The 23,700-nt window shown below is 45.0% G+C and overlaps 1 protein-coding gene across 2 annotated transcripts in view; it reads left to right on the plus strand.

Annotated features, from left to right (window-relative positions):
• Positions 1-13,732, plus strand: part of MCM8 (minichromosome maintenance 8 homologous recombination repair factor) — an 83,244-nt gene extending 69,512 nt beyond the window's left edge. For both annotated transcript variants that reach the window (XM_088478034.1, XM_088478033.1), the window contains 4 exons: positions 5,808-5,893; positions 6,432-6,500; positions 9,275-9,366; positions 11,077-13,732. In XM_088478034.1, coding sequence (XP_088334160.1) covers positions 5,808-5,893; positions 6,432-6,500; positions 9,275-9,366; positions 11,077-11,164 — 335 coding nt within the window. In that variant the 3' untranslated portion in view covers positions 11,165-13,732. The remainder of the gene's footprint in view (positions 1-5,807; positions 5,894-6,431; positions 6,501-9,274; positions 9,367-11,076) is intronic.
• Positions 13,733-23,700: the final 9,968 nt, after the last annotated feature.

The raw sequence follows: 23,700 nt of genomic DNA on the forward strand, positions 1-23,700 counted from the left end.
TCCTGGGTGGCTAAAGCCATTGAGGCATGGGCCAATGCCTTGGAGGATACCTTTCCTGATGAGGCTCCGGATATCCAGAGAGCGTTAGTGGGACAGATGCGGGATGCAGCTTCCTATATTGGGGAAGCGTCTTTGGATGCCAGCCTGCTCACTTCTAGGGTGTCGGCTGCAGCGGTATCTGCTCGGCGCTCCCTGTGGCTGAGGTCCTGGAGGGCTGATGCAGATTCAAAAAAGGGTCTGGAGGCCTTGCCTTTTAATGGTGATTTACTATTTGGTCCGGATTTGGACAGAATAGTGGATACTTTGGCTAAGTCCATGTCGGCTTTTCTCCCTTCGGCCTCTGCGCCGGCTAAAGTGAGGAGCTCTGCCTTTCGGTCCTTTCGGGTTCAGGGTAAGGCCAAGGGCCAGTCCTTCCCGAGACATTCGGCGACCAAGGCCGCACCCAAGCCCAAGAAGCAAGCATGGAGTGCTCGACGCCCTTCTTCCAAGCAGGAGGATAAGCCTGCTGCCTGATGGGACGGGCCTCTCTCTGGGGGACCCCAGAGTGGGAGGCCGACTTCTCCAATTCGCCCAGTGTTGGCACAATACCACCACGGATGCCTGGGTTCGAGAAGTAGTCTCTCAGGGGTACGCCCTGTCTTTTTGGTTCAGGCCGCCCCACCAGTTTTTCTGTACGAGTCCTTCTCTGGACAAGACCAAAGCTGGTCAGATTCAGGTAGCTATAGAATCCTTGCTACAAGCAGGGGTCATTGTTCCCGTTCCGCAGTCTCAGCGCGGGATGGGGTACTATTCTACTCTGTTTCTGGTACAGAAACCCAATGGTTCTCATCGCCCTATCCTGAATTTGAAGTCTCTGAACAGATACCTCAGAGTTCCCAGGTTCAGGATGGAAACGTTACGTTCCATCATTCTGGCGATGGAACCCGGGGATTATATGGTCTCCCTTGATATCCAGGACGCCTATCTCCATGTGCCCATAGCACCGGCACATCAGCGGTATCTGAGGTTTGCTATCCTGAACCATCACTACCAATTTCGGGCGTTGCCTTTTGGCCTTTCCACGGCTCCGAGGGTGTTCACCAAGGTGATGGCGGTTATGGCTGCCCACCTTCGGGGTCAGGGTCTACGTCTGTTGCCGTACCTGGACGATCTTCTGCTGCTGGCGAGCTCCCCGGAGGTGCTTCTTCGACATCTCCACCTGACCATTGCTTGTCTTCAAGCACACGGGTGGTTGATAAACTGGAAGAAGTCCTCCCTGATTCCATCACAGCGGATGGTTCATTTGGGAGCCCTGCTGGATTCTCGTCAGCAGCGGATTTTCCTGACTCCAGAGAAGGTCTCCTCCCTGCAGCTGCGGATACACAGTTGCCTGAGCAGTTGCCGCCTGTCGGTCCATTCAGCTATGAGAGTTCTGGGGTCCATGGTGTCGACATTCGACATGGTGGAATTTGCCCAGTTCCATTCCCGGCCCCTGCAGGCACTGATTCTATCGGAATGGAACGGGTTACCTCACCGGATCCGCTCTCAGATGCTGGTGTTGTCCGCGGAGGTTCGGCAGTCTTTGGCTTGGTGGCTTCAGACGGTGCATCTGGTCGAGGGGCGCCCCTTTTGGATCCCGGACTGGGTCCTGCTCACGACGGATGCCAGTCTTCGGGGTTGGGGGGCAGTGACCGGCTCATTATCGCTTCAGGGTCGTTGGTCCGCGGAAGAAGCACTTCTCCCCATCAACATCCTGGAACTGCGGGCTGTGTACAGGGCCCTGCAGTCGTCCGGCCCCGCTCTTCACGGAAGGGCGGTTCAGGTGCAGTCCGACAACGCTACCACGGTGGCGTACATCAACCACCAAGGGGGAACTCGCAGTCGGGCAGCAATGTCGGAGGTGTCTCGCATTCTTGCTTGGGCGGAGTGTCACGTTCCGGCGATCTCGGCAGTCTTCATTCCCGGAGTCCTCAATTGGGAGGCGGACTTCCTCACCCGTCACGATGTGCATCCCGGGGAATGGTCGCTTCACCCAGAGGTGTTTCAGCTACTCGTGGACAGGTGGGGGCTGCCGGAGCTGGACTTGATGGCCTCCCGTCACAATCACAAGTTGCCCGTTTACGGGTCAAGGACAAGAGACGCAGGCGCCTGTCTGGTAGACGCTCTGTCGGTGAAATGGACGTTTCACCTGGCGTATCTGTTTCCTCCGATATCCTTACTTCCTCGGGTTCTGCGGAAATTCAAGCAGGACGGCGGCACGCTCGTGCTGGTGGCTCCGGCGTGGCCCAGACGTCCTTGGTACTCCGATCTGAGGTGCCTCTCCATCGACGCTCCGTACCTTCTTCCTCAGCGTCGGGACCTGTTGTCTCAGGGGCCCTGCCTTTACCCGGATCTGGGTCGGCTGTCTTTGACGGCGTGGCTCTTGAGACAGCCGTCTTGAGGTCTAGGGGTTTCTCCAGTTCAGTGATTGGTACCATGCTTAGGGCACGCAAGCCTGCCTCTGCGCGGATTTACCACAGGGTGTGGCGCACTTATTTTCAGTGGTGTGAATCCAGAAACTATGATCCGCAGGTGTTCCGGGTTTCCAGAATCTTGGAATTTCTTCAATCGGGTTTGGACCTCGGCTTACGCCTGGCCTCTCTGAAGGTTCATGTGTCTGCTTTGTCCGTGTGGTTTCAGCGACGGATTGCTACACTGCCAGATGTTTACACCTTTTTCCAAGGTGTTCTCAGGATCCAGCCTCCCATCGTGCCTCCGGTGGCTCCGTGGGACTTGACGGTGGTACTGAGGGTCTTGCAGGGTCCTCCTTTTGAGCCGCTTGAGTCGGTGGAGCTCAAGTGGCTGACGTTTAAGACCATTTTTCTCCTGGCAATTGCTTCGGCCAGGAGGGTTTCAGAATTGGGGGCGCTTTCCTGTCGCCCTCCTTTTCTGATTTTTCACCAGGACAGGGCAGTGCTCCGCACGCGTCCTGAGTTTTTGCCCAAAGTGGTTTCAAAGTTCCACATTAATCAGGAACTTGTTGTGCCAGCTTTTCAGTCACCTGATCTTTCTGCTGGTGAGGCTTCCTTGGATGTGGTCCGGGCACTTAGAATCTATGTGGACCGGACTGCTTCGGTTAGGAAGTCGGATTCTTTGTTTGTCCTCTTCGGTTTTCACAAGAGGGGTTGGCCTGCCAACAAGCAAACGTTAGCCCGTTGGCTTCGTTCAGTTATTTGTGAGGCTTATGCGCAGGAGGGTTTACCTGTGCCAGCCTCTGTTAAGGCTCATTCCACTCGTTCTGTGGGTCCCTCTTGGGCTGCTAGACGTGGCGCCTTCGCTGTTCAGCTGTGTAAGGCGGCTACTTGGTCTTCAATTCAGACGTTTTTGAGGTTTTATGCGTTTGACACCTTCGCCTCTCAGGATGCATCCTTTGGGCGCCGGGTACTCCTTTCAGCACAGGAGCGTCCCCGCCCTTAGTTGAACTGCTTTGGGACATCCCCAAGGTCAACCCTGTGGACCCTGAAGTAGAAAACAAGAGATATGGTAAGAACTTACCTTTGTTATCTCTGTTTCTACGAAGTCCATAGGGTCCACAGGGCGCCCGCCCTGACGCACCTGGCTTCAAATGGGCTGTGTGGCTGGTCACCGGTTTTCCGTCTCCCATTTCTGTGAGTATGGTTTCTTGTGTGTTCCAGTCTTCCTTCTCTCTGTTTAGTCTCCTCCTCCGGCCTTAGCTGCTTACCAACTGAGGTGCCTGTGGCCGGGGCGGGGTATAGAGGAGGACGGACCCAAGTGCATCCTGGGAGCAGCAAAGCTTTAACTGCGTGGTGCCCGTGGATCCAGATCCAGCTATACCCCCAAGGTCAACCCTGTGGACCCTATGGACTTCGTAGAAACAGAGATAACAAAGGTAAGTTCTTACCATATCTCTTGTTTTTTAAAGCTACTGTGATTAAACTATTTAGTATGCTACCTGCCCTATCCCTTTGTTAGTATGCTACCTGCCTTATCCCTTTGTTAGTATGCTACCTGCCTTATCCCTTTGTTAGTATGCTACCTGCCCTATCCCTTTGTTAGTATGCTACCTGCCCTATCCCTTTGTTAGTATGCTACCTGCCCTATCCCTTTGTTAGTATGCTACCTGCCCTATCCCTTTGTTAGTATGCTACCTGCCCTATCCCTTTGTTAGTATGCTACCTGCCCTATCCCTTTGTTAGTATGCTACCTGCCCTATCCCTTAGTTAGTATGCTACCTGCCCTATCCCTTAGTTAGTATGCTACCTGCCCTATCCCTTTGTTAGTATGCTACCTGCCCTATCCCTTTGTTAGTATGCTACTTGCCCTATCCCTTTGTTAGTATGCTACCTGCCCTATCCCTTTGTTAGTATGCTACCTGCCCTATCCCTTTGTTAGTATGCTACCTGCCCTATCCCTTTGTTAGTATGCTACCTGCCCTATCCCTTTGTTAGTATGCTACCTGCCCTATCCCTTTGTTAGTATGCTACCTGCCCTATCCCTTTGTTAGTATGCTACCTGCGCTATCCCTTTGTTAGTATGCTACCTGCGCTATCCCTTTGTTAGTATGCTACCTGCCCTATCCCTTTGTTAGTATGCTACCTGCCCTATCCCTTTGTTAGTATGCTACCTGCCCTATCCCTTTGTTAGTATGCTACCTGCCCTATCCCTTTGTTAGTATGCTACCTGCCCTATCCCTTTGTTAGTATGCTACCTGCCCTATCCCTTTGTTAGTATGCTACCTGCCCTATCCCTTTGTTAGTATGCTACCTGCCCTATCCCTTTGTTAGTATGCTACCTGCGCTATCCCTTTGTTAGTATGCTACCTGCGCTATCCCTTTGTTAGTATGCTACCTGCGCTATCCCTTTGTTAGTATGCTACCTGCGCTATCCCTTTGTTAGTATGCTACCTGCCCTATCCCTTTGTTAGTATGCTACCTGCCCTTGCGCTATAAACCCCCTGCAGATAATCAAATGACCAGTGCGTAGATAATAGTTTAAACCAGTGTTTCCCAAATTCATTCTTCAGGGAGCACTAAAGTGCTTGGTTTCCATTTTTCCTAGTTGGTGCACAGGTGTATTCATTACTGACTGACACTTTTTAAAAGATCTACAGGTTGATCTATTTTATTATTTATTTATTAACAGTTTCTTATATAGCGCAGCAAATTCCGTTGCGCTTTACAATTTGAATCAACATTTTATGAGTTGTAAAAGACATACATACGTAAAAGGCATACATAAGGGTAAGAGGGCCCTGCTCGCAAGCTTACAATCTAAATATTTTACTTGTGCTTCTGTGAGGAGACCAGGAAAACATGCACTGTTAGTGCTCCCTGAGGAATGAGTTTGGTAAACACTGATTTAAGCAAAAAAACACAAAACATAACAGTTCGAACAGCTCTCAGGAGATGCATCCGATATCTCCTGCTTTCCTAATTGGTACATTTAAGAGATATTAATGTTGCACCTAAAAGCATCGGGTTTAGCAGCGTAAATTGTCTCAACCAGTATAAAGTCCTGGTTAGGGCGTCCCCAACCCACGGATTTTTCGTACATGTCTGTTTGCCACCTCAGGAGGGTGCGAGCAGCAATCTGCGCCCGCGGCATTCACGCTGCGTCGGGTGCCTATTACTAAAAACCGTGGGCGAAAACAAGTGAATCCCCCCCTAAGAGTTAAACCCACGTCGAATAGATAACCACCCATATCTGCTGTAATTCTGCTATAGCCTAATGTGACTAGTAATAGTCATAGTCAAGCTTTATTAATTACTTCTATTGTTTATTTAAGAAGTTAATAAATAAGTAATTGAATTGCTTCTATTGTTTTCCAGTTCCCCTGACAGTCATGATCATTTTGAGAGACATTGCCTTGATTGCTGCTGTTTTCTATGTCCGTTATAAAACTCTCCCACCACCAGTAAGTAGCTCTTTGTCTTCTGAGGCCTTTGCTTAGGAACATTTTTAAGGTGTCCTTTTTAAGGTGGTCCTTCACATCGCTCCAGCCACCAAGTATAGTGGGGAAACTTTCGTCCGAAGAGCATGTAACACTGTTGGATGTGAGTGTTGTCTGACTGCTCGCATTCAATGACTTACTGCCCTCCTCAGTCACGTCAGGAGGAAACCCTGTATTACTTTACATGTGTACCAACGCTCATATATTACTGATTATTTTGACCAAACAATATTATTTTAGAAACATCTAATCTCAATCTGTCCTGCATTCTATCTTTCTCATTTCTTTGCAGAGATAATGCATGCTAACATTCTGGGTAATGGGTGGAGATTCTCTTCCTTCATTCCTCTGGCATGGAGAAAGAAAGTCTTCAGCTTCAGTGAGAGAACTGCTATGCTGTGACTTACTGTACTTGTAGTAGGCACAGAATGTGCACAATGAATGATGTGTATCGACCGTCGCCTCCTTTGTCAGTAACTTTCACAATTTTATCTTTCTCTAGAGAACAGTCGGTAAATATTTTAACCCTTGCTATGCAACTGCTCAGTTAGAGCCGACGTTTATCAGTAAGGTAAGAATTTATCTGCCCACTGAATGACAGTGCGCTGGTCCCAACAGATTCAACCATTACATTTAGGATTGAAGCTGATCCTATCAATGTATCTTAAGCCGAAGGTGCTAGTGGACATTCACAAGCCAGTCTTTGCATGGGATCGTTCTTTGTCATATGTCTGGTGTTTATGACATCCTCTATAAATGAGTCTATAAAAAGTCACCGCGACATTCTGTGACCATATAAAAGCACATGGCTGTAGGCTGTACTTCTCTGTGTCATAGATCTGAGGTGTCTTATATGACCGGTTGAGTCTCCCATATCCAAAATGCTTGGGACCGGAATTATGTTGGAGATCGGATCTTTCCGTATTTGGGAATATTTGCGTACCATAATGAGAAATCCTCGGGAATGGGACCCCAATATACACACAGAATGCATTTGTTTTATATACACCTTATACACACAGCCTGCAGGTACTTTTATACAATATTGTTAATAATTTTGTGCCTTTAACAAAGTTTGTTTACATTGAGCCATCAGAAAGCAAAAGTGTCACTGTAAGTCGTGCTCAGAAAATTCTGTATTTCGGGAATATTTGGATATGGGAGACTCCACCTGTATTTGTATTATTGTTTGTTTATATAGCGCTACCAGTTTATGCAACGCTGTACAGAGAATATGTCTAATTCGGCCCCTGCATCTTAGAGCTTACAGTCTAAATGTATAAATCATTTAAAGTAGCCGGTACAACATCCTAATGTGTCCTCATACTGTACACCTATCGTCTGTATGACTGACGCCCCGAGAGGTGTAGCGTACAGTCTTTTTCTTTACATTTTATATATTATTTGCATGAAAACACCACTCGCAGTGCACTAGAGGCGCTGGGCTGTAACTGCACAGGAATTAAACACGCACAAAGTCGCAGATGAAGCGCAACAGAACTTGGCGTGAGAAATAGCCGCGGCCGCTGCGTCGTAGCAGCTCATGTACAGATCAGCCTCAGTCGCACACAGATGTACCAATGTCGCACATCACATTGATCAGTGTAATCTAGCAAAGTTGGTTTGTTGCATCCAGTTGTTTTTATTTGTGAGAATAAGCAGCACATTTTAAATGAAAAAGACGCTCAGTGCGTCCAAAAGTCGCCCTGGACCTGGCGCTCCGAGAAACGCTGTTTGGTACAACTGAAGCCACAGTGTATGAGGACACATCTGTAATTCATATATTTTGTTACTTTTAAAAGATATATATATATATACAGGTACATAGTGCACATATTTTTACTGACAGAGACTGGCATGCGATTTTAATGCTGGGTACACACTTAAGCGACCTGCAATTGTGCCCGTGGACATTGCACAATTGCCGGTACGCATTACAACAGGGATGCGATCAGAATGCCGACCGCTGGGATTCCGGCGGTCAGAATGCCGATGCCGGAATCCTGATAATTGTCAGAACACCGGCGCCGGCATCCTGACCACCGGAATCCCAAAGGTAGGTAATGGGTTCAGGGGGAGGGTTATGGTATGGGGTTAGGGTTAGGCACTAGGGGGAGGGTTAGGCTGTGTGTGTGTTGGGGGGGGTTAGGTTTAAGCACTAGGGGGAGGTTAGGTTTAGGCTCCGGGGAGGGTTAGGTTAGGCTCACTTACCTGGGGGAGTCGGCATTGTAACCTGATTGGGATGCAGGCGTCGGAATTCTGGCTGCAGGGATCCCGCGCATCGGCATCCTGTACCCAACCCATTACAGCGATGTAATGAAGGATGAAACGATCACTCGTTCCATCCTTCATTAATAACCACAGTGCTGCATGCGATATCATCCGGTTGGTCGTGCAGCACGGCCGACTGGGCAATAGCGCATGCTACCGCAGGAGTGCTCAAATCGGGAATACACACTGAGCGATATGGCCGATTTGTCATTCCAATTCAGTCAAGTCGGAACAGGTTCCGGACTATAGATAGACAATAAATAGTTAGACAATGTCTAGATAGACACCAGATTTTAGACAGGTAATAGTCAGACGAGGATAAAAGTTCGACCCACTAAACTTAGACATGTAAAAAGGTCGATAGGGTCAAAAGTTCAACGTGAAAATGATCGACACAAAAATGGTCGACACTTTTTTTTTTTTTTTTTAGTATTATTTCTCTTTAGGGTTAGGCACTTACTGGAGGGTTAGGCACTTACCCCCACGGTTAGGGTTGGGCACTTACCCAGACAGTTAGGGTTGGGCACCATGGGGGAGGGTTAGGGTTGGGCACCATGGGGGAGGGTTAGGGTTGGGCACCATGGGGAGGGTTAGGGTGAAGATTAGGGCTAAAAAAAAACAAAAATCGTCGACACATTTTTTTTATTTTTTTTAAGATTAGGGTTAGGCACTTACCCAGACGGTTAGGGTTAGGCACCAGGAGGTAGGGTTAGGGTGAAGATGATTAGGGCTAAAAAAAAAAAAAAATTGTCGATCATTTTCATGTCGTCCTTTTGTACCTGTCGAACTTTTTATATGTCTAACTTTAGTGTTTGACTTTGTCTGTGTCGAACTTTTATCCTTGACTAACTATTAACTGTCTAACATCTGGTGTCTAACTAATTACTGTCTATCTCTTATACCACACCCTTTCATAACAGGTTCTTTTGTCACAGTGTGAGTTTTATTTAATTATTTTTCCAATTTTATGGCACATTTTTGTTTTCATAAGCAAGATTTAGAAATAAAGGGCTTGGTATGTATTTCTTTGCATCTCAAGAAATATACACTTTTTTTTCTATTCTCTTCCTTTAGATGAACACTGCGGTTCAATTAACATTGGTGGCAGCCTCGCTAGCTGCTCCTGTGTTTAATTATGTGGATAGTGTCTATCTTCAAGTATTATGGTGAGTTGCCAGATTAATCAATTTAAATGGGCATAAAACATAATTACATTTTTTTTTTTTAAAGAATGCTTTTAATTAATAAATACTGGCACTACGTACCCCATAGTTGCTGACTTTGATATTACAGATAGTAAATTCATAACTGTGCAATGTTTCAATTGCTAATATTTCACAGTTTAGGGCCTAATTCTATTACCCTTAAATTGAGGATTAGCCACGATGCTGTGCCTGGGGCTATTCATTTGCAGCCCACAATAAGCCCACAGGCTGCACTTAATGCAGATTTCTGTTCGAGCCTCTAGAGGAGGTGAACAGAAATCTGTGTTAAGTACTGTAGGGCATTCTGCCCTTATCACAGCTGCTGCAAACGCGTTAACCCATAGAGCTCCAGGTACTTATCCCGGAGGGTTGGGTATGAAATACAGTCTGCTTAAAAGCCGTCGGATCAAATCCGACCCTGGAAGCCCGAGATATCATAACCCTTAACGCCGGCTGGTAAGTATCTTTAACCCACTCTTGGGGCTTCCTAACCCTAAGACTTGGGGGGTGGTGCCTAACCCTAACACCCAATCCCCCCCCCCCTCCCCACACCCTAATCCTAACCCTCCTGGGAGGGTCCCTAACCATAACCTCCCCCCCGGGAGTGCCTAAACCTAACCCTTCCCCCCCTTCACCCACGGCTAAGACATCGCGATGCCCGGCTAACCTATGTTTGGTATGCGGGGCGTCGGGATTTCGATATGGGGCTAATGATAGGCGTCTGTATTTAGACGCCTATCTTTAGTCCCATGCCAGGCTTTCAGTGTCTGGATTCTGGCGGTCGGCATTTAGACCGCCGGCATCCTGACTACATTCCATCCCAGAATCTATGGGTTAATGCGCAAGGAAAAGGACTTGTAATTGAATCGCTCCGGGCGAAAAAGTCCTACAACCCTTTTCCTTGAGCGGTAAGATAACAAGGCTAATTGTTCCTGGCCCTTATAGTCTTATAAATGCACATAAATTGTAATTTCTGCTTTTTTTTTTTTATGGTTTAGATCAGTGGTGTCAAACTCGGGCCCTTCAGCTTTTGTGGGACTACATATCCCAGCATGCCCTGCCACAGTTTTAGCATGCCCTAATAGCAAAACTGTGGCAATGCATGCTGGGATGTGTAGTTCCACAGCAGCTGGAGGGCCCGAGTTTGACACCACTGGTTTAGATGATAACCCAGAGTTTACTATGTGGCTTTTCATAATTTAGCATATAAAACAAAAAAAAAATCCATCAACCTATAAAAACATAAATAAAGCCACAACAAAAAGAGGCCATGACAACAGAAATCTGTTAATTTTCTTTTTCATGTTAATTCTGTATCATAATAACTAGCCCACCTTTGAAAAAAAAACTTAATAAATAAAAGTTTTTTTTCTTAACTAAAGTACCATACATAATTAAGAAAATACAGCAGAAAAACAGGTAATGCATTTTTCTTCGTTTCTGAAAAACAAAAAAATATCTGTCAACTTAACAATATATTCTACCATTTAAATTGGGCCTGAAGTTATTTTTGCTATTGGTATATTTGACTGGGGTACTTAGTGACAAATCTGCACAACTGGTGATATTAACTTGAATTATGGACATTATAACATACTATTTATTCAACATAAACCATTAAAATACGTGTGTATATATAATATATAATTTAACATTTTTGTTTTGTTACAGGTGTATCACTGCTTTCTCAACTGTTGCCTCAGGGTATAGTTATTATCATTATGGACAAAAAACAGTTAAGGTTTTGAAGAATAAATAAAGAACGCAGGATACTCCTGGGCATCATCGCATCAGGAATGCAGTTTCTCTTCATTGCAATTTACTGGATGCTTGGTGATCTCTGAATGTTGACAAGAAGGCTCATGAACTGGATTAAAGTTAATCAAAGTTGAATTATATTTTTTATACACTTTTATTATTCAATATTCAAATTTTGGTATAATAAATGTGGCTGATTTAGAAGAATTTAATGGAATCATTGTTAAAAAAAATCATCGCCTCTAATGCTTCAAACTTTTCTCAACTTCTGATTAAGTTTTGGACGATCGTTTTTGAGTTCACATGTATAATATAGCAATGCAGCAGTTGTGTTTTTTTTTTTTTTTTTAATTATATTTTGGGATTTTTTTTTTACCTGCAAATAAATAATACCATATGGGCACATCATAATATGTAAACAAGAAGCCTAAAAATTTTAGGTTTTTAAATGTTTGCTAAAGGAAAACCTCATATTGGAACCACCACAGCTTACCCCCAAATGGTTGGCAAAGATGTACCAATGTTTTGCAAGGTTGGCAGAGATAAGCTGATTGGATATGAACTGTTGTTATCCTCATACACCAATTCTCAAAGCTGTGAAGTTTGAAAAATTATTCTATGTCGAAGTTAGCTGAGTAGCTCCCAAACATTGCGAGGAGGGGAGCTGAAAAGGTGATCAGCAGAGGTCCTGGCTACATGTGAGTGTTAAATACAATGTATGGTGGGTCTTGGAGAGCCAACAAAAATACTCTTAAAGGGAAAATGGGATTAGGGCAAAATACCATTCACAATGGATCTCTTTGACCTCTAAAAATAGGTCCGTACTGCCATATAAATGTCCACAATTTCAAGATTATGACACAGACTTTAAACTGTTGTTTTTTTATATCTATGTACTGTATGTTACACAATATTTACATTATTTATCAAGAATGTAACCTCATTGATTTTGTTTTACTAATTTTTATGGTGGAGTATCCCAATTACAATTTTGCACTTGCCCCTGCTTCCCTCCAGACTAGGATTATTATATCTCAACTATTGCCCATTTACTCTTAACTATGTATTTTAGTTGTTTTAATGAAGTACATAAAATGTGTAGGAATAATATGGTAGCCTGTCAAGGCTTGCCATTTTGAAAACCTACCGCATCAAATGGGACGCCCTGTATTTATTGATGGTGGAGATCTGGGCATTAGTAACAACTATCGGGAATAAGCCTTAGATCGGAGACTTGCTGGAGATTTATTTCTCTGATACAACCCTGTCACAGAATCACTTTAGGACAGCTAATCTAGAATTACATTTTTAATTCAAGTCTAATTATGCTCTTACCAACATGACCCTACAATAATTATTTCTGATGAAGTGGACAGCTGGCTCATGAAACGCATCAAAGCCTTGTTAAAAAAAAATGTTGGTTGATGAAACAATGGAATCATTGTCTACAAAAGAACTGTTTCCTTTCTGGGAAATTGTGAGCTAATTTACTATTTGCTCTATGTTTTGAATTGTCTGCCAATAAAGTGAATTACTGAAAACAATCATTGCTGTATTAGACTACCTCATTAGGTATAACCCTACGTTAAAGGAGAGTTGCTCCTTTAAGGACCACATCTTTCATAAGAATCTCACCTTAATGTCGGTTATCCACTTCCTGTGAACTATCAGCTATCACTATGCAGGTTTAATTTAATTTTCTGCTGCACCTGTGCCCAAGAGAACAGTCTTCTCCTTACTACTGCCTCAAGGGAATTCTGGGTTTCCCTCAATCTCGCACTGGCAGCCAAAATTACCAGAAATTTTTTTTTATGTACTTCAGTTAGTGGAATGGTACAAATTTTTAGAGACAGCCCTATCTCTGGACTACTTTAATGCTTTATGTAGTTTATAGTGTTGGGTACAAATATACTGTTTGAAAAAGTTCATTTCAAAACTAGGGTTCCTCCGAGTGTGAGTGCCAGCATCGTGGGTGATCTGAGTGCCTTCCTCATCAGTTAGCTTTGCTAGTATTTCTGCAGTGCAGGGCGATAATTGTCGTAATCACAAGTCGTCATCAGACAATATCCACTAAGGCGCCAACATCAATTCAAACAGGGAGCTCTCTTCTTTCAAATGAGCTTTATCCTGAGTTTATTGAAATCAGGATGTAGAAGGTACTCACCCATCTCTGGACTTTATAATGATCACCAGAGAATAACTAGATTTGAAAGAAGCCCTTCCTCTCTTTCACACGAGGGGACCGCTGAGTCTGTGGGAGGCAGATTGGGGAAGTTAGAGCACTTTTAATGCTTTCTCCATTTTCGGGAGTTTTAACATTTCTTTAGCGTAGGGCCTGAAGGCGGGTGGGCCTTAAAGGTGTAACCCCCGGCTTTTTTATGTCATTAAGTTCCACCCCCTTCTGACTACCAGCTACAACAACTATTATGGGGGGCTTTTTGGTAAGACCCTCAGTATGGGTCCCACTCCTCCTTAACAGTGAACGGGTTAATATTTTTGGCTTTGTTTGTCATGCCATGATGAAACCGCTATGCAGTGCGGGTTTACAGAGTTTATAGATCTGAATAGATGTAAGAAATGTACACAAATTACAGATATTTGTAATAATGTGCAGTCAATAAAGACGATCAACTGTAATATTTGCAGTATTATGCAAAATCATTTATTTAACAAATATGAAAATAATTACACAGTGAGTTACTGGTAACTCAGTGACGCAAATGTGTAGCCGGCATTCTGTCTCATGCCATTTTAAATGTTACTTTTGTTCTCCTTTGCGAACATTCATATACACTGCAAAAGCAGTAATTCATACACTGTAAGGAATTTTATTTTTTTTTAGTACAAAGGGGTAGATGTATCAAACCTTAATGGACAAGTGAGGAAGTTGACCCTAGGTACCAATCAGCTTCTAGCTACACTATCATTTACCAAATGCATTCTAAAAAACGATAGGTAGAAGCTGATGGTTAGATAGGTGAGGCCAGGAGATGCTCGGGAAAAAGAAGAGGAAGCTACAAGTGAGAATGATAATAAACAGGAAAATCGATAGGGCGAAACAGCGCCCCCTGCCCTGTGCCATGGCACTGGTCGCACTACCCTAGTTACGGCCCTGGTTTGATGCATCTACCCCAAGCTTGGTGTTACCCGGAAACTTTCACTGCTGCATTTGTTTTTTATTTTTTTAGCACATTAGTTTTTAATTTGTTGCTGTCCAATTTAAATTAATGTCACAGAAACATGTTCTCTGCTGTGTCGGCTATTAAAACGCTGCATTGCAGCATTTAGGGCGAAATAAGTATTCATAGGAGTCTGTTATGACTTCTCCCTCTGTCACAGACACTGGCGAATAAACCGCTAACGGAAAACTTCCTAAATATTACATGGAACCTTTCAAGCAGCTTTTTTCCTGCTGCCATAAAAACACCCTGACGTAGTAATAAATGTTCTGCTGCGGGAGAAGCTCTTGTGTCATGCCCCCCAGCTCCCACAGGTGCCCACTGCAACCAGCCCACTTTCTACAGGAATGTGCATGACGTCCTTACTGTTCTATTATTGTTTTACAGATTTTTAGGTGTTAACATTATATATCTGGTATTGCACAAGCAAAATAATTTTTAACAACCATTTCTGCATACACTTTGCCTGGTTCTTTGGAGCATATCACGCATTTGAACTTAGAAGTATTTTACCTATAGGGCGTGATTCAGAGTTGCGCCCAATTCCGCCTGTGCACGGATCTCATGATTTTTAGAAAATTGTGCCAACGTCGGCAACTGCAAACTCAACTTATAGCAATTACCGGCGATTCACAGTTGTACGGATCTCTCTTGTACCTCCGCTTGTAGGTGAGTGGGTGTAAATGGCACTGGGGATGGAGCTGGTGCAAATGTGCGCTGATTATAATGGCCGCTACTCAGGGGTGATCTATGAAAGGAGGGGGCCCTTGTGCACTCTGTGCGGCCATATACTCTCCTGCGGTGCAGCAGGCTCTGTGCACCGTTCCTGTTGCCTCCTCTAATGTGCATGCACAAGTCTCTGATTTCTGCAGCACTGATGCAGGACTTCAGAGAGGTGACTATAATATATGGATGCTGGGTGTGCGGTGTGGGCCCTCCTGGACCCAGGGGCCCGTGTGCACCACACACCCTACAACCATTATAGATAGCCACTGCTGCTACTATTACCAGCAGATGGATGGGGACTTGTGTGGTCGCTTTGATACGGGTGTCTCTAAATATAGACGGAAATCCGCTTTTATTTCCTAACGTGGAAAGCGGCTGCTTTTTTGCATGGTTCTGAATCAGGGCCATAATGGGCAATGACACTTTTAGGCTTGGCTACCAGCTGGTGCGTACTACTTGTTGAGAGCTTAGACAGGCATGGCCAAATCCTGGAGGTGTGGCCACGCCCCTCCCACAAACAAACGTAAGAAACTAGTATGTGTGGCTCAGCACAGGGTGGGGGCTGGGAGTGCTCCAGGGTAGGGGGGCACACCTCTCTGCTACCCTTCCCCCAATGTCCACTAAGCCAGCGGTAGTGGGCAGAGCAGTGGGGTTGATGTCCATTAACAAAAAAGTATTGGCCACAACATATACAGAAATACATCCTCATTTATTCAAGGTCTGTTTGTACTTTCCAGATCTTTTACTAAAATGTAATACTAGCGTTGATATACAATTTTATTGTTATTATTGCAGATTTGTTATGCACCACAGTCCTGCGCAGCGGCTGCCAGTAGAGCAGGGTGTCTGAAGAAATATAGTAATGTACTGTACACAGAGCTGGATTCAGTGTCATACACTATGCAGCAGCAGCTGCGACCGTTGTTGCAGCCGCTACTGTGAAACTATGCTAATGCAGCAGCGGGTGTAAATAGACGCCTCCTGCTGGCTTCTGTGGTCCGTTGCTGCATGCATGGCTGCAGTCATCGGATCACTTGTATGAACGTCGGCCATCTGAGTAACCTTCCGGGGTCAGTGAAGCTGCACTGCGGCCGTCGTTGCAGACACAGATCAGCACATGCATAGTATAGATCCTGCGCATGCGCCGATCGGCAAACATCGGAGTTGTACGCAGTGGTCGAAGTGGGAAATTTGAAGTGGAGGTATGGGGACGCACAATAAAATTGGGCGTGGCAATGCATAATGAGGGGCGTGGCTGTGTCATGAGGGGTGTGGCAACTCAAAACGAGGGCATGTCATGCATACATTTTTTCATCTCTCACCGTTTGCACCTGCACTTATAAAATATGCTAATGGCCAGCATAGAGACGCCCACTACCCCTATCTCACATCCGTAATACCTTGCAGTGCTGCCTATACATCGGGAACATCAGCCCCCTCATGCACAATTACAGCAGGTCTGACCTTACTCAGAAATTGCTAACCTCGTCACACGCAGTGAGTACACAAGCTGTGTATGCTGTCGCAGTGGCTAATCTATACAAGCCCATGCAATTGTGTTTAAAAGGACAGGCACGCCTGCGTTTCTCCAACTACCACCCCCATCACCACCCCCAAATGCTGACTACCTGTCACTCACTCTGCTATGGCTTTCCGTAGTCTGCATTATCACAAAGCTGCTGTTGTGCACTACTGTGCATGCGCAGTACGCAGCAATCGGCTGTCTGCATACGCTGTTGTGATCTGTGCTGAATCAGGCCTACTGTATACTAGTATAAAGCAATATACTAAAGTAAGTTCTTTTACAAGTTCATTGTGAAATAATTCTAGGCTGCGGCAAGTGTCACCTTACCGCTGCTTCTATCAGGAGTCAGGACTGAGAGGAAGGAGCAACGCATCACCCAGCTGAGTGGAGCTGCGTATGGGGGGAGGGGGGGCTGCGGCAGGAGTGCAAGCTATGGTGGCCCATGGGGGGTGGTGTCTGTTATCAGCCAGCAGCCACAATGCACGCTCTGGGAGTCTAGGGATGGTGGCGGCTGGCCAGTGGCGGGGGGTTGTGGCTATCGGCCACGGCTACCAAGGCCGCCATCAGAAATTGTAGGGCCTGGTAAATTGTGGTTTCCCCCCCCACACCGGACATTAATGAGGTTACTGAGTGCAGGGAAGGATGGACATGCGGGGCACAGGGCTAGGAAAGCTGGACTGGGAAGGAACAGGGCAGGCTGGACTGGGGTGGTGGCATGGAAGGCTGGACCTAAATGGGGAACAGGGAAAGTTGGCTGGACTGGGGGGGTGGCAGGGAAGTGGTAGGCTGGACTGGGGGGGGGTCAGGGCTGGGAAGGCTGGCTTGAATAGGGGGGAGGCAGAGGCAGGAAAGGCTGGATAGAAGGGGGGGCAGGGAAGGCTATCTGCAATAGGTGGAGGGGCACAGAGCAGTACCTGACTTCCTTGTTTCTTCTGAAGGCCTAGAGAGAGCCTGGGACCCGGGTGGGAGAGGTGCAGTCAGCCCTGTCTGCATGTCAAATATTGTGCCGGCCTCGAGCCAAACACGTCGCGGACTGGCAGCCAATCAGGAGTGGCCTCTTCTGATTGTCTGCCGTTCCATGAGCTGTGATTGGCTCGCGGTCAGCACCATATTTGACATCCCGATGGCGGCAAAGTTTCTTACTAACTTGCGGTGCATATCTCCACCGCTCAAACCCGTCTCCCCCCGCACTCTCTCCGTGACCTGCAGTCCAGGCGGCTACACTGCGTTGGGCTGGAAGTGGCAGCTGTTACCAGCCACGGTGCATATGAGAGACGGCCCTGGGCAAGGGACAGGCAACGGCGGGGGCACAGGTATGGCTGGGTGGGCGGCGCCACACTGCCTGGCATTTACAGTGAATGCTCACAGGCTGTCAAAGGAGCACAGCCCCTAAAGCCATCCGCAGTTATGTTTGTGCGGCTGGCCTTAGGAGCTGTCCTCCTGAGACAGCCTGTGAGCAGTGTGTGTCGCTGACTGACAGTAGTGGGCGCAGGCACTCCCTCTGTCCCTGCAAGTTAAAAAAAAAATTAAAAATTGTTCAATGCTGAAAGTGCCGGTATGCCATACCGTTGCATACCGCCACACTTCGAGCACAGGTTGTACGTAAACCATCAGGGGGTATATTTACTAAAGATCGATGTTGGATTCTGTTCAATTTGCCAATCGATTTTGGTTTGATTTTGATATTGGAGATTTACTAAAGCCAAAATCGAATGTGAAATCGAACAGAAAATGGAATTTCACTCAAAATCGAATATAGGCAAAACAATGTTTTCCCATAGTCAAATATAGGATCCCTTCATTTACTAACATTCGATTTGCAAATCAAATGTAAATCGAACTCAAAATCAAACTTCAAATCCCCAAACGAATAGAGTAATGATAGATGGTCGATTTGAGCTTTTAAACACCATTGTTTTGGCTGGAAATTGTTTGTGATGCCTTTTAAAAGTTCCCAAAAGCATGTGGGGCAGTCTGGCTGTAGGAATAATGGCTCCTCAAGGCTATGCTATGCTCTGCACCTACCTGCGGTATCAGGGGCGTAACTAGCTCTTTGGGGGCCCCATAGCAAAGGTGCGCACAGCCCTCCCCCCATTGTGGCAAAAAATAAAAAAAAAATGTAAAAAAAGATTATGAGGGGTATTCAATATGAAACGTTAACTTCACTGTCGAAGTTAACGTTTCATATCGGAGTTTTTACCTGCGTTAAAGTTTGGTGCGCGCTCCCGCTTATCCCCGTATTCAATATAAAATTAACGAAAACGGGAAACTCCGAAGTTGGATTTGCGTAAAGTTCCGAATTTTTCCTTAGAATAATTGTAAGACCCCCCTAAAGTTGTAAAAACATGGGGGATCACTATGGATACCCCCGTTTTAGCCTTTAAATGAAAGTTGGGGATTTAAATAGCCGCAGCAGGTGTTTTTTTTTCCGACATTGAAGAAGTGATGCAGAAGAGCACTTAGGTTATTTTTTTCGTTTTTTTAAGTGGTGCCATCAAATTTGGGGTACATGAAAATGGGTACTAACATATTTTTAAGTCCCTAAAGTAAGTTTTTAAAAATTCTGCATTTGTGCACCTGCCGCTAGTTGCAGAATAGCCCTGAACCTATTTCCCTATTGTTAATCATTTTTTTCCCGTTTTTTTTTTTTCACCCCAATTTTTAAATAAATTTTTTGGGTTGTCCCTATTTTTTTTTTTTTACTTTTTTTGACACAGTTCTTTGTTAAATGTCATTCCCAGGGGTGCAGGCTATTTTTTTTAAGCCTGCACCCCTAAACCCCAATTCTGCACTTTTTTTCGACACCTATTCAATGGTGAAAAGTTATCCCCGTTTTTTATCAAAGACTTTTCAAAACTGCGATAAGTCTTTGAAATTGAATATGGTGTAAAAGTAAAACCTGCAATAATGACGTCATACCTCCGATATTAACGCAAAAACGATGTTATCGCTCCGATATTGAATACCCCTGTATATGTACAGTCAGGTGCATAAATATTGGGACATTGACAGAATTTCCATATTTTTGCCTCTATTCACCACCACAATGGCTTTTAAATGAAACAAACAAGATGTGCTTTAACTGCAGACTTTCAGATTTAATTTGAGGGTAATTACATCCAAATCAGGTGAACGGTGTAGGAATTACAACGGTTTCTATATGTGCCTCCCACTTTTTAAGGGGCCAAAAGTAATGGGACAAACTAAACATTCATAAATCTAACATTCCCTTTTTAATACTTTGTTGCAAATCCTTTGCAGGCAATTACAGCCTGAAGTCTGGAACGCATAGACATCACCAGACGCTGGGTTTCATCCCTGGTGATGCTCTGCAAATGTCTACTGCAAATGTCTTCAGTTCCTGCTTGTTCTTGGGGCATTTTCCCTTCAGTTTTGTCTTCATCAAGTGAAATGCATGCTCAATCGGATTCAGGTCAGGGGATTGACTTGGCCATTGCATAACATTCCACTTTTTAGCCTTAAAAAACTCTTTGGTTGCTTTTGCAGTTTGCTTCGGGTCATTGTCCATCTGCACTGTGAAGCGCCGTCCAATGAGTTCTGAAGCATTTGACTGAATATGAGCATATAATATTGCCCGAAACATTTCAGAATTCATTCTGCTGCTTTTGTCAGCAGTCACATCATCAATAAATACAAGGGAACCAGTTCCATTGGCAGCCATACATGCCCACACCATGACACTACCACCACCATGCTTCAATGATGAGGTGGTATGTTTTGGATCATGAGCAGTTCCTTTCCTTCTCCATACTCTTCTCTTCCCATCACTCTGGTACAAGTTGATCTTTGTCTCATCTGTCCATAGGATGTTGTTCCAGAACTGTAATGGCTTTTTTAGATGTTGTTTGGCAAGCTCTAATCTGGTCTACCTGTTTTTGAGACTCACCAATGGTTTACATCTTGTGGTGAACCCTCTATATTCACTCTTGTGAAGTCTTCTCTTGATTGTTGACTTTGACACATATACACCTACCTCCTGGAGAGTGTTCTTGATTTGGCCAACTGTTGTGAAGGGGTTTTTCTTCACCAGGGAAATAATTCTTCTGTCATCCACCACAGTTGTTTTCCGTGGTCTTCCGGATCTTTTGGTGTTGCTGAGCTCTCCGGTGCGTTCTTTCTTTTTAAGAATGTTCCAAACAGTTGATTTGGCCACACCTAATGTCTTTGCTATCTCTCTGATGGTTTTGTTTAGATTTTTCAGCCTAATGATGGCTTGCTTCACTGATAGTGACAGCTCTTTGGATCTCATATTGAGAGTCGACAGCAACTGATTCCAAATGCAAATGTCACACCTAGAATCAACTCCAGACCTTTTACCTGCTTAACTGATAATGAAATAACGAGGGAATAGCCCACACCTGTCCATGAAATAGCTTTTGAGTTGATAGTCCCATTACTTTTGGCCTCTTAAAAAGTGGGAGGCACATATAGAAACGGTTGTAATTCCTACACCGTTCACCTGATTTCAATGTAATTACTCTCAAATTAAATCTGAAAGACTGCAGTTAAAGCACATCTTGTTTGTTTAATTTCAAAGCCATTGTGTTGGTGAATAGAGGCAAAAATATGAAAATTCTGTCAATGTACCAATATTTATGCACCTGACTGTATATACACATGTATAAAGTATATATATATATATATATATATATATATATATATATATATATATACTGTATATATATATTTAAGATGAGCATATTATAAATCACTTTTCTAGAGTGTGCACAAGTGTTTCCAATTCCCCCCCCTGGTAATTAGTGTGCATGTGATACATTTGGCCCAATAGGAAGTAATGAGGATGTTGAGTTTTATTTTGCATTCGATTTTGATGGAGATTTGAGCTTCGATTTTGGAAGGATTTCATAAACTGAACACAAAGGGCCTGATTCAGACCCACTCGCGAGCGGCTGTCCGCTCGCAAGTGGGTCGATGGTGTGCACTGCACATGCGCACGACGGAGGGAGCTCCGTCGTGCGCATGCGCGAGACGCGACGAGCGAAGGACTTTCCTTCGCTCGTTGTGTCTGATCAAAGGGGGCGTGCTGTCGATGTTGATTGACAGCACGCCCCCTTTGGTGGGCGTGCCAGGGGCGTGCCTCCCAGACGGGGGCGTTCCCAAGGGAACGCCTTCCGTCAGAAGCCGGCCCCACTGACATCACTAGTGATGTCAGTGGGAGTGATTTTGGCTCTGATAGAGCCAAAATCACTCCGGGCCTTGCGGTTGAGAAACTCAACCGCAGGCTTCGGCTCGCAGTGGCGATGGTCGCGATGGTCAAGACCATCGCGACCATCAACCTGCACGCTCGTATATGCTGTGGGTGGTGACCCACAGCTATACGAGCGTCCAGGAGGACGCTCCATAATTATGGAGGTGGGCCCTGAGGTGGGCCCTGATTCAGAGCGAGCGCCAGAGCGAGGGCCAAAATCCCTTCTTAAAATTGACCAAAATCTAATTCGATTTGAAAATCAAATGCAAAATCGAATATTAGTAAATGAGGGATTTGTTAAGGGATTTTGCTGTTTGATTTAAATTCAATTTCAGTCGATTGGATAGATTCATAAAATTGAATACCAAATCGAACTTTAGTAAATATATTCCCCAGGTTTGTGTACATCTCTGAATCAAGCCCATAGTCAGCCTGCTGAGTCTTTAATCCTGTGGGGCCTGCTGTGCTACCCCCGGCAAGTGGCGCCACTAGACACATGCCTCACATGCCTCATGGGAATTCCACCACTGACTGGGCTTGATTTCATGGTGTAACTTATACTAGAGAGATGGAAGCTAATTTCTGACTGGTTAGCTAAGACTCAGCGTCAATCGTGTACCTGAATGCTACGCCAATAAATGATTCACATAGGGGCATATTCAATTGGGTGCAAGGTTTAGCGAGTGAAAATCCTTGCGCACCTCGCGCCCAATTGCGGAATACCGTGGGTATGCGCGCTCCTGCTACCCGTGGTATTCAATTAAAAAAATACTGGTCGCAGGGTTTTCAGCTATGAAAACCCCACGCCGCGTAAAATCTTTTTAAAAAAAACCTCCTACCTGGCAGGGGGTCTCCACGGCTCCCAGTGGCTTCCCCTCTCTCTTCTTACTGGAGAGGGGGCTGCTGGGAGTCCCAGGGGCTGATGGGAGGAGCAAGGGCTGCTGGGAGATGTAGTTCTCAGGGGGGGGTGCCACGGGGGTGTCAGAGCAAGTCCCAGTGATTTTTCCTAAAATCATCGATTTTAGGAAAAATCACGCTTGCTCAGGAGGTGCGTGAAAAAAAACTCCTGGTGCGTGTTTTTAAAAAAACCACCTAATAGAATAGCAAAAAACCTGCACCTGCAGGAAAAACCTCGCAGGTGTGGTTTTTTTGCAATTTTTGCACACAATTGAATATGCCCCCTAGACTCTACCACAAAAATGGGAAACATTACCATATATGCTAATGTGCTGTCTCCTGTTTTAAATAATCACAATCTAAAGTAGAATTCATATTGGCTTATGCAAAATGGGTAACAAGCCCAGATATACATGTACATCAAATACCAATGCCAAATACTTCAGCTTTCAGCCAACGTATGCAATCTGATACGTATATATTTCTTAATATAATTTGTTGTTCTTCTGTTTTTGTTTTTTTATTACTGTAAATTGTCTTTATTTGTCTGGAGTTGTTTACAAGAAAAGTATATGACACCAAATGACCACGTGGTCACAAGATCATCTCAGGGGCACACAAGACCGAGGGGGATATGTATCAAACCTCCCAAAGAGGACAGATGGAGATGTTACCTGTAGCAATGAGATCCTACTTATCACTTTATAGTATGTACTATATACATTATAGCTAGAACCCGATACACAAATGTATCTTGTAATGGAGTCACATATCATCTACCCTCCATGTGTAGAATGGTGTAGTGACGTGTGGTAATGGTAAAGTGATGTGTGGTAATGGTGTAGTGACATGTGTAGAATGGTGTAGTGACATGTGTAGAATGGTGCAGTGACGTGTGGTAATGGTGTAGTGACGTGTAGAATGGTGCAGTTACGAGTGGTAATGGTGTAGTGACACGTGTAGAATGGTGTAGTGACGTG

The sequence above is a fragment of the Taudactylus pleione genome, unplaced genomic scaffold (genome assembly GCF_031769625.1).
Source record: "Taudactylus pleione unplaced genomic scaffold, aTauple2 ptg000206l, whole genome shotgun sequence".
NCBI lineage: Eukaryota > Metazoa > Chordata > Amphibia > Anura > Myobatrachidae > Taudactylus > Taudactylus pleione.